Source organism: Musca autumnalis, unplaced genomic scaffold (assembly GCF_047663935.1).
Source record: "Musca autumnalis isolate F117 unplaced genomic scaffold, ASM4766393v1 scaffold_4, whole genome shotgun sequence".
NCBI lineage: Eukaryota > Metazoa > Arthropoda > Insecta > Diptera > Muscidae > Musca > Musca autumnalis.
Genome location: NW_027411977.1, coordinates 115,328,554 through 115,345,986, shown reverse-complemented (window position 1 = coordinate 115,345,986; position 17,433 = coordinate 115,328,554). Strand labels below are relative to the sequence as shown.

Sequence of the window (17,433 nt, the reverse complement as noted above, 5' to 3'; positions counted from 1 at the left end):
ACTTGCAATTTTCTGGGCGAAATTTTTGTAGCCACAAAGAAGACTAAATGCAAAATTTCAGCAATATCGGCGATATAGTGTGTCTAAAACCTTCACAATACCGAACATCGGGAAGTACGGTCTATAAGGGCTCTATCAAAACAAGTTCCTATGCTGATAAATTTCTGGGGGAACTTTTTGTAGTCCCAAAGAAGACTAAATGCCAAATTTCAAGGTTCCGTTCTAAGGAGGCCATATCACAAGGCACATTGCGCCTTAACTAATTTTAAATGAAAGGTGCTTACACCTGGGAAGTTTTTGCGGATTCTGAAACTACAGTGTTCATAGATGAGAAGAATCAAAAAACAAAAAAAAAAACGCCGGAGGGATTTTCAAGTAAATCGCGGTCAAAGTTCCCATTTTTAGGGTTTTTTAGGTTTTCACGATTTTTCTTGGAATCTGCAAGTCCAATGGAAATGACACTAAAGAAGATGTTGTAGCAGTGAAAATTTTCTACAAAACTGATATTTAAGAATTTTTCATACGTTTTACCATTTTTGAGATATAGAAGTTCAAATTGGGCCAATGCACTGATTGTATCGCCACCTTAGAAAACCATGTCATGCAGGGTGCACCTTAACTAACTTTCAATGAAAACCGCTTAAACCTGGGAAGTTTTTGCGGATTCTGAAATAGCAATGTTCATAGATGAGAAAAATCCAAAAACAAGAAACTTTTTGTAGCCCCCAAGAATACTAACTGCCAAATTTCAAGGTTCCGTTCTATGGGGGCCATATTAAAACGCACAGTGCGCCTTAACTAAATTTAAATGAAAGGTGCTTACACCTGGGAAGTTTTTGCGGATTCTGAAACTACAATGTTCATAGATGAAAAGAATCAAAAAAAAAAAAAAAAAAAAACCCCGGAGGGATTTTTGAATAAATCGCGGTCAAAGTTCGCAATTTTAGGTTTGTTTTACGTTTTCAGGATTTTGCTTGAAAACGGCAAGTCCTATCGAAATGGGACTAAAGAAAATGTTGTAGAGGATTTTCACTGCTACAATATTTCCAAGCAAAAATTGTGAAAACCTGAAAAACCCCAAAATTGCGAACTTTGACCGCGATTTATTTGAAAATCCCTCCGGCGATTTTTTTTATTTTTCTCATCTATAAACGTTGTACTTTCAGAATCCGCAAAAACTTCCCCGGTGTAAGCACCTTTCATTTAAAATTTTTAAGGCGCACCGTGAACGGCCTATACTGACAAATTTCTGGAGGAAGCTGTTGTAGCCCCATGGAATACCTAATGCCAAATTTTTGCCATTTTGTTAAGATAATGTGGCTAAAACCTTCAAAATACTGCAAAATTTCCCGAGCTGTCAACAGACAGACGGACATTGTTATATTGACTAAGACTTTATAGGGTCTCCGACAAACATTTCGATGTGTTACAAACGGAATGACAAATGAAATATTATGGTGGAGGGTGTAACAACAAATAACACTTCGTTAATATTCATTTCTCCCTAAAGCAAATGGAATTGAATAAAATTATTTATCAAAATTAGAATAGAGAATAAAATATTAAGAACATCGTTAACAACCTATACTAGCCTGCTGCATGCAGGGACGTAGCCAGAAATACTTCGGGACACCATTTCGGGGTGTTCATCGGTCAAAATCGAACTTTTGCTATTAAAATATACAAAAACAAATACTAAAAAATTACCATTTCAGGAGTTGCTCGGCCCCATGGGTCGTCCTCCTGGCTACTTCGGTGGCTGTATGGAAGTATGTGTGTATGGGTGTGTGTGTGTACGTGAGTCTGTGTCAACATTTAATTATTCACTTATTACATTTGGAATTTTATTGTATGTATGCTTAATTTTTGTGTAAATATTATTTATATTAGAACAACAAATATTATGTTATGTATAAATATGTATGTATGTATGTATAACGGCAACCTAATTTACAACAATATATGCAACAAAGTACAGTCAAAGCCGGAAGCCATAACGAACGGGAAATCATGTCGGAAACAACACAAAATGAGATTTTCAAATATTCAAACTACACTCACAGCATCGTTACGCCTTTCACTGCAAATAAGGCTCGTGTGGATTGGCAATTTAATTAGAAATGCCTAAAATATGAAAGCAGGTGTTCTTCTAATCTCCTACGTGAATTCAGTTGTTTGCCCACTACCCAGTGTATACATATTCGACTGCTCAATAATATATGACCAAATCTCGTATTGGGGACATCCTGACTTTTCTTACTACTTTTGGTGAGGATATTTGCGGTGCTTGGTTCGCATAATAATGCCTGTTGTAACATAATATTCTTTGTATACTCCGCAGTGAATGTCCGGATTTGACATTTGCCATTATTGTAGCCTTTGTACGAGTATATATTTAGCACATTTTGCTCATTGTTACGGGGTTGTGAAGAGATGTCACTACTGTCTGCGGTAATGTTGATGCTGCTTTTGTTCAGACTTTGACCTTTGTCATAATGACAAATATTTCGAAATGCATTCATTGGTTTCTGTTGCATGCACGAAAATTTGCAACCATGTTCACTACCGGCTACCAACTCAACTGATAAATTCTTAGTGTGTTCGTTATTACGGTTATCTTTGTTGTAATGTATGGTAGTGTTTGTTGGTTTTGTTCTTAGCAATGTTGATATCTCGGTATTTATAAGTCTACAAGCGTTCACATGTTGTTGACATTCATTGTGATAGGTAAGTAATAAACGTAGTATTGTATGTAAAATTGTAAGTACTGTCCTCAGATTTATGAGAGCAAAAGTACCGAGAACCGCCAAAAGCATAATTTGATTTAAATGTTTCAATTGGCCAGCATTTGAACGTAGAGCACTCTGTTCCTTTTCCAGACATTGTCGAAATTCCTTGTAATCCACACGTGTTATAGCGCAATAATGATTAAGCATACACATATTACCACAAGGATCCGTTTGATAGCGCACAGAATTGGCACGATAGTATCTGAAAATATAAAACAAAAAACATATATTAATAAATAAAACATTCAATTAGAAATGTTTAATTATAAAGTAACTAGCAAATGCCCGCTACTTCGTATGCTGAAAGACATAAAATATATATGAACAATATTTAATGTGGAAGTGGTGAACACTGACGATTTTGTTGTATTAAAACCTATTTTTTCATCGTTATTCTTCATCAGCGACTCTCATTTCAAATTTCAGGATTCCATCTCTATCCGTTTACCGAAAAACAAATTGTACTAAATTTAGTACCATTTAGTACTTTTCGTACCCTTATAGTTCGAATTTCCAAAAACCTTTCATGGTTATTCTTCATCAACGACTCTCATTTCAAATTTCAGGATTCCATCTCTATCCGTTTACCGAAATCCAAATTGTACTAAATTTATACCATTTAGTACTTTTCGTACCCTTATAGTTCGAATTTCCAAAAACCTTTCATCGTTACTCTTCATTAGTGACCTTCATTCCAAATTTCAGGATTCCTGCTCTATCTGTTCACCCAAATCTCAATTGTACTAAATTTAGTACTCTTTTGTACTTTTCGTACACTTATAGTTCGAATTTCCAAAAACCCTTTGGTACATCTTTCTAGCTCTCCATCAGTTACCCTCGTTCCAAATTTCAGAATTCTAGCTCTTGCCGTTTGCCTAATACAAAGAGTACCATATTTAGTACCTTTTAGTACTTTTCGTACACTTCTAGGTCGAATTTCCAAAAACCCAGCCTTATCTCACCCCTACACACCAACAGCAACCTACACCCAAAATTTCAACTTTCTAGCTTCAGGGGTTTCGTCTGGGCGCTGATGAATCAGTCAGTCAATCAGTCAGTCAGTCACTCACCTCACTACTCTTTTATATATATAGATAAACTACATTCAGTGATGACTCCACCAACCGTCTGTGGTAATCCAAGGTAATTAAGATAATATAACTGTTCCATAAACATTCCAGAGGTCACGAGAGAGACTTCTCTGATATAAATGACTACGCCGTGCTAGAGGTTTTTAGCAACATTTTTTGACCGAACTGCCTGTTATTTGATGTTTGTGGTTCCCAGAGGAGACAAAACATCTCCTTCTACAAAAGTTGTCAACATAGGTCCATGTTTGGGTATAGCCCCCAGATAAGGGTACCTCCCGATTTTCGGTATTTTGAGGGTCTTAGCTACATTGTTTGATGGAACTACCCTTAATTTGACTTTTGAAGTTCCCTGAAGTTATAAAACTTCTCCACCAAAAATTGTAAAGATAGGTCGGCACTTCGATAATAGAGTTGTGTAATTCCGGAACGAACTAATTCCAAGGAACTATTCTGGACAAGGAACTATTGGAGCTACATCCAGCTCTTGCATTTATATAGTTCCTTTAGTTCATATAGTTCCAGTCGTGCATATAGTTCCTTTCATTTGTATAGTTCATTTTCTTCCGTCAATTCCACACTCACTTCGATCATTCTTATTCGGTTCGTTCATCATTGAGATGCGGTCACATTGTAAAATATACATACGTAAATCACATCCAAGTTAAATCGCTGCAATTTATTTTTTTATGTCAATTCATCCACCATAAGTAGAAAACAAAAAGAAAGTGAAAGATTCGTTAAACTACTTCATTCTCTGAACTATTTTGAACGAAGGAAATAAAAAGAACGACGGAAGAGAAAGACTATTTGGAACGATGGAACAAAGAAAATAGAAAGAACGATGATAGAGATAGATTCGTTGAACTATATCGCTCTCGGAACTATGGAACTATATTAAGGAACTAGTTCCTTTAGGGAAAATTAACGAGAAAGATCGATCCGCACCCGGAACTACATTGCCCAACTCTATTTGATAAAGTCCCGTAGGTGTTACCTTTCACCTGGCTAAACACATTTTTTAGATGAGATTAGATAATTTAAGCATTTGGGGTCCATGGTCGAAAAATTTTTCCACTTAAAATTGTGAAAGGAAACTATTTGTTCCATTTTAATTAAGACTATTTTATGGTGGAGGGTATAAAAATTTAACGTCTTTTTACTTGTTTTACCTTATTTTGGTATCAGTGGTCATAAAATATTTCCACCTTAAATTGTGGACAGGAAAGTAAATAATTATTCCGTTTTAGTTCAGAATATATTATGGTGGAGGGTATAAAAAGTTCGGCCAGGCAGAACTTAACGCTTTTTTACTTGTCATCATATTATTCAATTCATTCAATTCAATGATTCTTTATTTGTTGTTTTAATATCATTATAAAATATTGTTTATAAATAAATAAATCTTATGTTAAATAAAGAATATTTACAGCATGGTTTTATGAAACGTCTGCTGGATAGTTGAGTGTTTATTTGACAATATATAAAAAGTGTTGTGTTAATAATTGAATTCTTCAATTAAGCTTTTTCTAAATTTCCATGATTCTTTGAAAAATTTATATAACTGAAGCCAGCAAAATTTTTCACCACCATTTAATATACTAATAATTTCAAGGTTTGACAATAAGGGCTTTTGTAAATGCCTTACACGCATATGTTTTAAAACTGGGCAACGTCCGATAAAGTGTTCTACTGTTTCTGTTTCCCCAGTATTGCATAAGGAGCATCGTTGTTCCTCCTCAGTTTGCCATGTATTACAGTTTAGCCGTAGTAAGCCACATCTAGCCTTCATTATAAATGAGATTTGCTCTTGGCTGTACTTATCATTACAATAAAGAGGTCCAACATTAAAGTTCAGATATTTATATATTCGACTTTCACTAGCTTCTGCTTTTTCAGTATGTTCAATTATATTTTTGGATTTCAACTCCGTCAACAATTTCTGCACTGCATCCATCCAATAAATCTTATTTGTCATTATATTAGCGTGATCAGTGTAATTTTCTTACAGTTTTTGCTTGATATCCTTAAACCAGGATATGTTTTTGGTGTTATCATATTGCTATCATATTAAACACCTTAATAACCACTTTGGACACATTTCCAATGGAAAGCATTTTTGCTCGGGCAGACAAAAAAACTTAATATGCATTGACACTATCATTTCACACAATCAGCTATGCTTTAGCTGGCACCGATACAAATGATAATGAATCATAATTTTGTTTGTGGTAAATATACAACGTACGTTTAAGTTTATTAAAAACATGAATGAAACGTATATTAAAATACACATACATGATTACTTGTCGACGGTGTCATGCTAAAGTGCTTCATATGAAATTTGTCCATTGGAAAAGTTAATATTCTGGCTATGGAGGGTATGACTAACATAGTCATTCTGTTTGTAACGCACCGAAATATTCGTTGGAGACCCTATAAAATAGGATTGTACTGAGCAAAAAAGCTTCTAGAGAATATGTCTACAGTTTTTTATCCACGTTTTTTTTTTTTGGATATTTTGGCATATCACAGTCAAACCATTGAGATTTTCGGTCCAACACTTAAACAAAAATTGTAGCCAAGACAATAATAAGGAAATTTCTGATACATAGCAAAAGCATTGGAACGCTCCTTCAGACAGTTTTGGAATTGAGACAGTGCACATTTTTTGAAAATATCGAAACATGAACTGCGAAGTGAACGAAATAGTTCCCTATATTGTTCCTTTAGCACAACTCTACATGTAACGCACTTTATGTTTTGTATTTCGTGGGTCCTTTGTCACATTTGTGGACCGAAATGTGAATACAAAAGTTTTATTTGGAAAATTGTTAATGCAGGGCAATGTTTTCCATTTTGAATCTAGTGTTAGATGGTGCAAAAAGTTCGGCCAGGCCAAACTTAACACTTTTTACTTGATTCCTTTTATTTTTTGGATAAGTCATGCTTTACAAAATGTTTGCGTCCACAAGAGAATGTGGAACATATTGAGGTTAGAATATCTCTCTATAAGAGATGAATGAATGGCGTATGGAACACTTAAGCATGACACCAACGAAAATATGTATGTAATTATATGAAATAATAAAAAAATAAATTAAGGTTATATTAATATATTTTTTTCACATTGGGTTTTTTGTCAATGAAAATGAATGACTAGAAATGAGGGCAGCAAGGAAGTAGACGAACAAAAAAAACATCTCAACACCATTGGGAGCCGACCCGATGGTCAAAATTTAAAATTTTGAAAGTGGAGTGTATGAACTAGAGATGGGCGCGTGCCTAAAAAATTAGGCACGAACATGCACGAACACGGACCAAATTTTTTATGCACATTCACGCACAAACACGGCGTTTTTCGAGAAGGCACGAACACGCACACTCACGCACGAAATTACAAAACCAGTAAGGAAAGGATCAAAGTCGGGCGGGGCCGACTATATAATACCCTACACCACTGTGAATATGTAAAATATGTATGGTAGGGATATAACTTTTTGCACTTTTTTGCAAATATCAATAATACCACCACATAGCCGTGTAGGGCATGGAAAACTATTATGAAATAAGGTGTAATTTTTTCTCTATCGCAAAAAAAGTTTCCGCACCAAATGCATTGATGTTCAGTAATGCATTTTTTATTTTATCTGTTATAACAACATATTTGCTTTTCATTAAAATTTTTATTTTTTTGTAATCTAATTTAAAATCATTATCAAACCGTTCTGGATCAATTTGTTCTCAAATCGCGCCATTTCGGAGCATATTAGGAACTTTTGACACTCTGCAATTTTTGGTTTTTCTTTATAAACTCGTGAATTTTATGTTTATATTTATTGTACCCATCGGACAAGAGCGAAAGTTACAGACCGTTTTTAATGACTTTGCCTGTAAGAATTGTATTTATTTTCTATAAATATTTATTCAACAAAGCAAATTTAAAATTTTAAGTAAAAAAAAATATCAAAAGGGTTTTAGTAATCACAGTCGGTGCGGAAACTTTTTTCATCGAATCGATCTTAGAAACGCGTTTTCTTTATTAGGACAAAATTCCCCACACGGTACTGGTGTTGTATTTTTTTATTTTTTCGTGCATCAAATACCTCAAATCTGTCTAAATAATATATGAGAGCTGTATTCAAATCTGAACCGATTTCGATATAATTTGGCACACTTGACACACTAGGCCAAATCCCGGCAAACATTCCAAATTTTATTGAAATCGTACATATGTATGTATATAGCGCGTTTGGTGCATCAAATACCTAAAATCGGACGAGAATATACATGGGAGGTATATCCAAATCTGAACCGATATCTATATAATTTAGCACACTTATTTCTAGGCCAAATCCCGGTAAACATTCCAAATTTTATTGAAATCGTATGTGTATATGGGGTCTATATCCAAATCTGAACCGATTTATATATAATTTGGCACACTTATTTCTAGACTAAATTCCGTCGCACATTCGGACATATATAGCGTTTTTCTTTCACTAAATGCCTTAAATCGGGTGAAGATATATATGGGGGCTATATCCAAATCTGAACCGATTTTTACCAAAATAAATAGCGTTCGTCTTTTTGCCAAAAAAAAACTATCTTCCCCAATTTTCATGCGAATCGGACAATAAATGCGACCTGTACTTTGTTTACAAAAATACATGGACAGATGGACATGCGTAAATCGACTCAGAAAGTGATTCTATGTATATCCCTAAAAGGAACTGTGGGTCCATCTCGTTTCCTTTTGCATGTTACAAACTAATGCACAAAGACATAATACTCCTTACCACATGGTGGGGTAGGGTATAAAAAGGAGAAATTGGTGTACATTTGTTTTTAAAAAGTATTCATATGTACTTCTAATTTTTCTGTTCTTATTTAAAAAAACATTATTTTGTTAGAACTCAAAAGTCTAGTACGCATTTCGTTGAGAATATTTCCAGATGTGGAAAAAACCTCTCGCTCGTTGCTGAGCTCACGGGTATAGCCAAAAATTTCCTGGCTAATTGTTCTAAATATTTTAGATTAGGCTGTTTCCAAAAGTTTAAAACATCAGTCGGGCTAGATACGGCACTCGATAATATGTATCATTTTTCGTCTTTTTGCCATTTGATCCAAAAACTCGGATAATTAGTGTAAATGTGGCATTGTAATTTCCTGCTCATCATATGTTCTCACTTTGTATATCAAGTAACATTGCTTTTACATTAGCTAATAAAAAATCATCTTCTTATAGGTCATTTAGATATGAGTTCATTAGCCGGATTTAGTACATTATCAGGTTTCATTTGCTAAATCCGGTTAAAATCTACCAGATTTCCCACCCAAAAATAAATCCTCGTATTGGGTGGATTTATTTTAAAAACCATTATTTTGTCCAAGTTGGAACTCAAAAGTCTAGTACGCCTTTCGTTGGGAATATTTCCAGATGTGGAAAAAATCTCTCGCTCGTTGCTGAGCTCAGGGACGTACGCAGGATTTCATTTCGGGGGGGGGGGGCCCAACTTGGCCAAAAATCTTGAAAAATTCAAATGTTGTGTAGCGTTACGTTAAGCTATTTTAAGGGATTATGGCCACTTATAAGTATCAGGAAAGCCTTTTTCATGCATTTTTTATAAGAAATCTATTAAACCTTGAGTTACCTTCTAACTTTTTTTTTTGTATAATCTTTCTGACAAATGCCCGCAGTTTGCGGTACCCACTGTAGTTCGAAAAAGAATAAACCGATCAGCATATATTTTTGTGGGATCATTACGAATCTAATAATCGTGTCCATTATCGAAACGGAATTAAAAAAATCTATTTTTGAAAATTTTGAACAGTTAAAATCAAAATTTCGGTTTAAAAAAAACGGACTCCGTCAGCAGTTTTTAAAGACTTTTTCGGTTAAGCACATGGTTTATGTGTATAATAGTCCCAAAAAACATATAAAGACCGGAGCATCCGTTTTCGAGCTACAGTGGACACCGCTTTCAAAAGTGCCACTTCGAGGAAAAGACGCTTTTAGATTCTATGCTACATACAGAACACAATAAATGTTTCCCTTCGAAAGCTAATATCTCTGTAAATTCTTGTCCGATGGACAGGAAAATTTTGGCACATATTCCATTCTACATGTTCGATTTTTCGAATTTTATATGAAATATTGGTACAAAGTATATAAATTCAATAGAAAGAATTCATAATATTTAGGATCTTAGCCCAATTTTTAAGAATATCGGCTGCCGTTGTCGTGGCTATATTTCCAAATGAAAACATTAAGAAAAAATTAACAGTTTTGGAAATATGGTGCGAAATCTATACAAATTATATGATTTTTAGAAATATTATAAAATTTGAGGTAATAATTGTAGTTTTTCCTGTTCAACATTTGCCCAAGTATTTTATTCTGACCCTTATCTACAAATTTGCGTCAGAGGTCAGAAGAAGATTTGCATTGGTTTCAGGGACATATCCCCGTGTTGCTTTAAAAAGTCGATAATTAACAATGTTTAGCGGGGGTCATAAAATCCAAGCTAGATCTGACTCAACAAAACGCAACTAGGGCTTTTGTACTTTGGGTCTGTACTTTCAAAAAATCCTCACCTCAAATTGTTTGCACAAGACTACCTTAAAAATGCTGCATAGTGTTATTTACCGGAAGAGATAGAGTCTGATACCCCGGTTACACTTAACCGGATTAACCAAGTGGGTTTCAAATGTCAATTCCATTACGCAAACGTCAAATAAATCCTCTCGAAGTGGGTTAACCCGGCATAAAACTATAGTGTAACCGTACTATGATTCAGGATTATTATACCCTATACCACAATGTGGAAAAGGGTATTATAAGTTTGATTTGGTAAAAATTCATGTAACACCGCGAAATATTCGTCGGAGACCCCCAATGTGGTATACCAATCTTCATATCTCGACGAGATAAAGCGATTTTGAGATGTGTGTCCGTCCTTCTGTCCATTATAAATTGTAAATACCCTCCAGGCCGCAATTATGGACCGATCGTCACGAAATTTTGTATGGAGGTCGGGTTCATATCAGAATAGATCCCTATTCTTATTGGTGATGATCGTGAAATATTTAGCGGGTGAAATGGACCAAAAAAATAATATTTATCCAATTTTCTAGCGGCTCTGTAGGTCTCAATAATAGTCCGATCAACGCGTAATTTTAAATAAGGTAAGAGTAAATCACAAATGAGAAACTTGCAATTTCAGATGGCGATCGGATAATATTTAGAGGGTAAATGGACCAAAACTTTTGTGTGAAAATTGTGAAAATTTTTAATATACAGCTTATATCTTAATTCCTGGAAGTGATATTCCGGACAAGTGAGATATACTTGAAAGTGGAACGCTTGACCTTTCAATTGATGCCAATTCTGTTGGTGTGCATGATCAGATAACAGAGTTACAGCCTAATATATTCCGTTATTTGTTTGTAGTATAATAATAATCTCGCTAGAAATCGCAATTATACATCAATAGTCACGAAATTTTGCACCGGGTAAGAGTATAGTTCAAAAAAGATGCCTACAATTTTGAATGATGATCTAATATTGTTTAGCGGGTGAAATGGACCATTACTTTTGTATGAAAGATATAAAAATTTTATTCTTGGTCGATATTTTAATTCCTTGAGGACATGTATATAGATTTTTAAAATCGGTTAACAAATGGCTAAGTAATAGTGGTTTAAGTGAGACAAAAACGCATTAAAAAACAGTAAAATGTTTTTCCTTGTGCTCTAGGCTGCGTAAATGACACCTAACAGTACAATTAATTACTGTAAGCAAGTAGGAAATTTGGCTTTCCAAAATGGGAAAAACCAACGAAATCGGTTGAAAAATGAATGCGTTATGGCATTTTTTGTGTTTCAACTTTTTGTTTTTTTTTTCATATTTTCATTTGAAATTTTTACCAATTTCACACAAAAGTTTCAGTAATTTTAACCCGCTAAGTATTATCTGATCTTCACCTTCTTCATCATAAACTCAAACTTTGTTTAAAATTTTGCGGGTTATTACAAAATTGGTTAAAATTTTGTTTTTGGTCCATTTCATTCCCTGAACATTTCACGATCATCAGCAAAAACTAATCATTTCTATTAGGGCCCGAACCCAACCTCCTTAAAAAATTCGTAACAATCGGTGCATAATTGCGGTCTAAAGCTTGTTTACAATTTTTAATGGACGGACACACATCGCTAAATCGCTTTATCTCGTCGAGATATGAATTTTGGCATACCAAATAAGGGGTCTAGGACGAATATTTCGTGGTGTTACATAAACTTTTGGAGAGACAATATGTAGCATGGGATAAAAATGTGGTTCTCTACAGAGAACCCATTATATATTAGGCAGTAGGCCCGTTATCTAGCAAATAGGGATACGAAAAATCGATTACGGTTAATCGATTAATCGATTATTAACTGTAAAATTTCCAAAAGTCGTAGTCGACTATTGACTGTGCGAAAACCGGATAATCGATTATTCTTAGTCGACTTTCGGAAGACAGAGTCAACTATTATTCGTAGTCAACCATTAGTCGTAGTCTATTACACTGTGCTACAGTGAAAATTTGCAGGGGTTCTAATGCATAAATTCAGTTAAACAACGGAAGTAGTAGTACTACATAATTGTGTTTCATTGCATTTTAGTTTGTGTGAACTAAATTTTCCATTCCTGCTACAAAAATGTCTTTGCCATGCTAAATAACTTCTTGGTTTTGGTCATAAGTATTATACATTATATCTCGGATATTTGATAATTAAATTTTCACAATCATTGAAAAGAAGTTACGTGGAGAGCGATTGTCCATGGATAGTTGTATAGGGTATCCCATGGTCGGCTCCGTCCGACTATAGACTTTTCTTACTTGTTTTTTTATTTTTAATATAATGTTAAAAAAGAAGCATTTTATTTTTTTCTTAATTGTACGATTAGAAGTTTTTGGACTCGATCACAAACACTTTGATGGACTTAGTTCTATATAGTTTTGACAAATAACAATCGATCCTTATTGAACCCCACTTAATTATTCGCTAATAATAAGCTAATCCATAACTTGGACAAAATCGGTTGATCCGTTCGACAGTTATCATGAGTTCCAACCTGCCAGACAAACAGAGATACTGACGGATGGACGGTGGTAAGTACTTCCATCATCTCCAAACATATTTATGTGGAGTCTAAAATCATTATTTTTATGAGACCTATTTGCATCGTATTCTAGTGTATATAATCTCGTAACCTTAAAGTCTGAGGCTACAATTAAACTTCGGTGATGATAAGGAAAAAAAGTCACGCACAAAAATTCATTTTTCTTCATTATTTTCTCATACTGTTTAGCAGCAAATTTATCTAAAATAGAATAACAAAATTTTGGCGATGGCAGTAAAACAAATTTCTAATTCGCTTTCAAGATGTAGTCCACGAAGGATGTAGTCCATTCCCCAGTGGTCCCACTTCTATGGGAAGGTCCGGTATTTATAATAGTCAGATCAATCTGATTTTTCAGTATATGCTAAAAATAAGTAAAAAAATACTTTAGCCAAAACATCATCAATATGGGTCCAGTTTTTCCTATAGCCCCCATGTAGCGGTACCACCCGATTTTAGTTATTTTGAAGCTTTTATCTACATTTTCGGTCCTAATTGGCTGTACTTTGGGATTTGGGGTTCCCCATGGTCAAAAACCTTTTTAGGACCCACAAGAAAGTATTATAAAAATGTGATTTCCAGCACATTTTATGCGAATAATGTGTACAATTTTTTTGCTGATATCGGTTTTTTTCGCAGGTTGGGACCAGTGTGCATTCCCACAAAACTGAACTCGTTATTTTTGTTGTTACTGGATGAGTTTTAAGCCTCGAGAGCTCTATATAGTTCGAATATGACATAAACTTGGAGTATATTCATTAAGGAATTCGCATTTGATAGTGGAATGATATGACATGAAGAAGTAATTCAGATTTCATTGGAAGTTTCTCTCAAAAACAGCATACAAACAAAATTTTTTTAAATATTTTCTTACAAAACTTGTTAATGACGTACATTTTCTCTTCAGAAACTTAAGAAAATATAAGTTTTAATTTGAAATCTCCAAAAATACAAACATTTTTATGAGAAAAAAAATATAATAACTAGTTACAGCAGCTTTACAAATTTTGCTCGACCAAATCATTTCGGGGGGGGGGCCCGGCCCACCCGTGCCCCCCCCCCCCCCCTGCGTACGTCGGTGGCTGAGCTGACGGGTATTGCCAAACATTTCCTGGCTAATTGTTCTAAATATTTTAGATTAGGCTGTTTCCAAAAGTTTAAAACATCAGTCGGGCTAGATATGGCACTCGATAATATGAATCAATTTCTGTATCAACTTTTTCATTTTTCGTCTTTTTGCCATTTTGATCCAAAAACTCTGATAATTAGTGTAAATGTGGCATTGTAATTTCCTGCTCATCATATGTTCTCACTTTGTATATCAAGTAACATTGCATTTACATTAGCTAATAAAAAATCATCTTCTTATAGGTCATTTAGATATTTTCATTTTCATTTCATTTGCTAAATCCGGTCAAAATCTACCAGATTTCCCACCCAAAAATAAATCCTCGTATTGGGTGGATTTATTTTAAATCCGGCATAAATCCTCGTATACCACTCTGTTTTTTGCAACATGTTGCTAGAAAATACAAAAAGTTGCAAGATGGGACAAGGAACAAGGTAGATTCATCGGTGAATTGCCATTACAGAAATAATTTAAAATGTCAAAATTTGTAAACGATACGAAAAAAATAAATTTGATTTGATATACAAATTTGATTTGATACCAAGAAAAATATTTGAATGTTTAAACGATAAAATAATTCTTTATTTGCTCATTAGTTAGCATTAGTATCATAATAAGCTAATGTTTTCAATATTAAACAATCAATTTCTAATTTGCCGTATGTTTTTTGAGACGAGTTAAATTTACAACAACTTCTTCTGACATTTCAAATTCGATCGGGTGGGCTGATGCATCTACCTTGGTAATTGTGCTACGAACAAAAATCAGCTGATTGAAATTTAAATCCTCGAAAAGGTATATCTAAATGCAATGAGATTTGTACTGGATTTATTAAATCCAGATGAAGATTTGTGGCTAGTCAAAATGAGCTGTTAAACGGCGGAAATAAAAACGCCCCTATAAGATGTATCATTGTTGGTACAAAGCGTTTAAGCAATGATTGTTTAGTTTTAGCTTTCAAATCTTTCAATTGAGCAGACTTTCAAAAGTTTTTTAGACCAAAGGGCAAAAATGTGCATAGTAGGGTACTTTTCCGAGAATATTTTATGAAAACCCAATAGAAGTTCTAGCAATGAAAACTTTAAGTCAGATATACGATCCAAATCATGCTTTTGTAGCAAAATATTCTTACAGCCAGTTTCTGTATGTCGAAAGAAGAATGTGTGCGAATGAAACACGTCCAAACTCTTGTGTGTTTTTCAATTTTGTTTTTTGTTTTGAAGCAAGAGCAAAGGTAAAATTATTTCGAAAACTAAAGTTCGGGCGTGTTACATTCGCACACATTCTGCTTTCGACATACAGAAACAGGCTGTTAATCTGACTCTGGACTTGGTATATGCTCTCAAGTATATATGTTGAATTCCAACTTGTTTTTATATCTTGTTTTAACATTTTCGACAATTTGTTCTTTAGCTCCGAGTGTTTAAAATATTTCACAACGTTTTTTGGGCAGTCAATCAGTTTTCTCAATTCGGGAAGAGGATGTTTTTCAATAACATCATCCATAACAAATAATACAGTAAGATCACTGATGGGCAGAAATGCTCTGCCTCACACACAAAAGTGTAAAAAATACATGAGTCTATCGCAATTTGCCCATCAGTGCAGTAAGATAAACATCTGATTTGCAAAGAGAGTATATTGCGTTAACCCTCATAGTAGTTTTTGTATTTGCTTCTCTCATGAACAAAACAAATGGCAAACAAACATCATCTTTTTTCACTCATACTCTGGCCTCTCCATAAGTACCAGACTGCAAAAACGAAGCAAATAATTTTAGGAATATTTTGGTCGGTTTCTTTTTCGATGTTCGTGTTTAGTAAGGTATCTTGCACGACATCTAAAGGGAGAACAAAAATTTAGCACGATCGTGTCACATAGTGCAGATCGTGTTTAGTTGTGTCGTGCAAAACCGTGTCGAACAAAAAAAAAAAAACGATCACGCACGGCCAAAAATTCATTCCGGCACGACACGCACAAACACGGCGTTTTTCGAGAAGGCACGAACACGCACTACTCACGCCACGGAACGCGCCCACCTCTAGTATGAACAAGTTTCCTAAAAATACATGTGGGGCTTTTCTTTGCTTCATCGAAGTACGAGTGCATATTTCACAAAAGTCATTCATAGGTGGGCTATATCGGTCTACTCCTTCCGGTACCTCCCCCACAAAAGTTCGAAAATGTTCGGAAAATTTGTGCGCACGATAACTCTTGAAGGGAGTAACCGATTTAGTCCATACTTTGCCCATCGTGAAATGTGTACCAGACATAAATAAGGTACCACTCCTTCGGGTACCTCCCACACAAAATTTCGGAAAAGTTCAGTTTAGGGCCATCTTTTGAATCGCTTTGGTTTATGTTTTAGCAACTTGTATTCACTGCCCTCCATACGACAGTACAAGTTTCATCAGGGGCAAGTTCCTGAGAAAATAGCCTGAAAGTTGCAAAAAAACCCTATGACACCGTGTGTAGTGGTTGGAGCGCAAGGTAACTCTCGAACGGATCTGCCAATTCGGTCCAAAATCTGGCCTTAGTAATATTTTGTCCAAACATAGTTTATGTTTGAAGATAAGCCATATCGGTCCACTCCTTCAGGTACCTCCCCCACAAAAAGTTCAAAAATGTTCGGAAAAATGGTTCGTACGGTAACTCTTGAAGGGAGTGGCCGAATTGGCCTATACTTTACACATCCTAATATATCTACCAGATATAGATCAGGTTCAAATATGGAATATATTTGTCCACTCCATCCGGTACATCCCACGCAAAATTTCGGATACGTTCACTTTAAGACCTGATATGGAATCACTTTGATTTTTGTTGAAGTAACTTGCATTCGCTGCCTCAATTACGATGGTTAAAGTTTTTTTGGGCAAGTCCATACTTCTTGAGCAAACAGCCCGAAGAGTGTAAAAACCCCATCTGTCGGCAAAGCTGACTGATACTTTTTTACTTGTTTAATGTTATAAAGTATAAGTGTATTCTATATTATACTTATTTATTCTATTGTATAAACTTTTATTTAAAATATATTGAAAAATCCTTTAATGGGCAATTAATCACAAAGGTACAGTATAATTGCAATAAAAATACTACTTATTACAGGCAACCACAACATGTTGCGGCGGCTACCATATCATTTTAAAATATTTCAAAAATTTTATTATTAAAATATGATAGAGGTTACCATATATCTATAATATATATTTTTCTATAAGGTTTTGAAGGTTTTAGCTTCATTATCACACCGAAATG

General features: G+C 34.6%; 1 protein-coding gene across 3 annotated transcripts in view; it reads right to left on the bottom strand.

Moving 5' to 3' along the window:
- Window positions 1-1,178: 1,178 nt before the first annotated feature.
- The window catches only part of LOC141402856 (acid sphingomyelinase-like phosphodiesterase 3b), a 767,718-nt gene continuing 751,463 nt past the window's right edge, over window positions 1,179-17,433 (bottom strand). For all 3 annotated transcript variants that reach the window (XM_073984889.1, XM_073984890.1, XM_073984891.1), the window contains one exon: window positions 1,179-2,991. In XM_073984889.1, coding sequence (XP_073840990.1) covers window positions 2,115-2,991 — 877 coding nt within the window. In that variant the 3' untranslated portion in view covers window positions 1,179-2,114. The remainder of the gene's footprint in view (window positions 2,992-17,433) is intronic.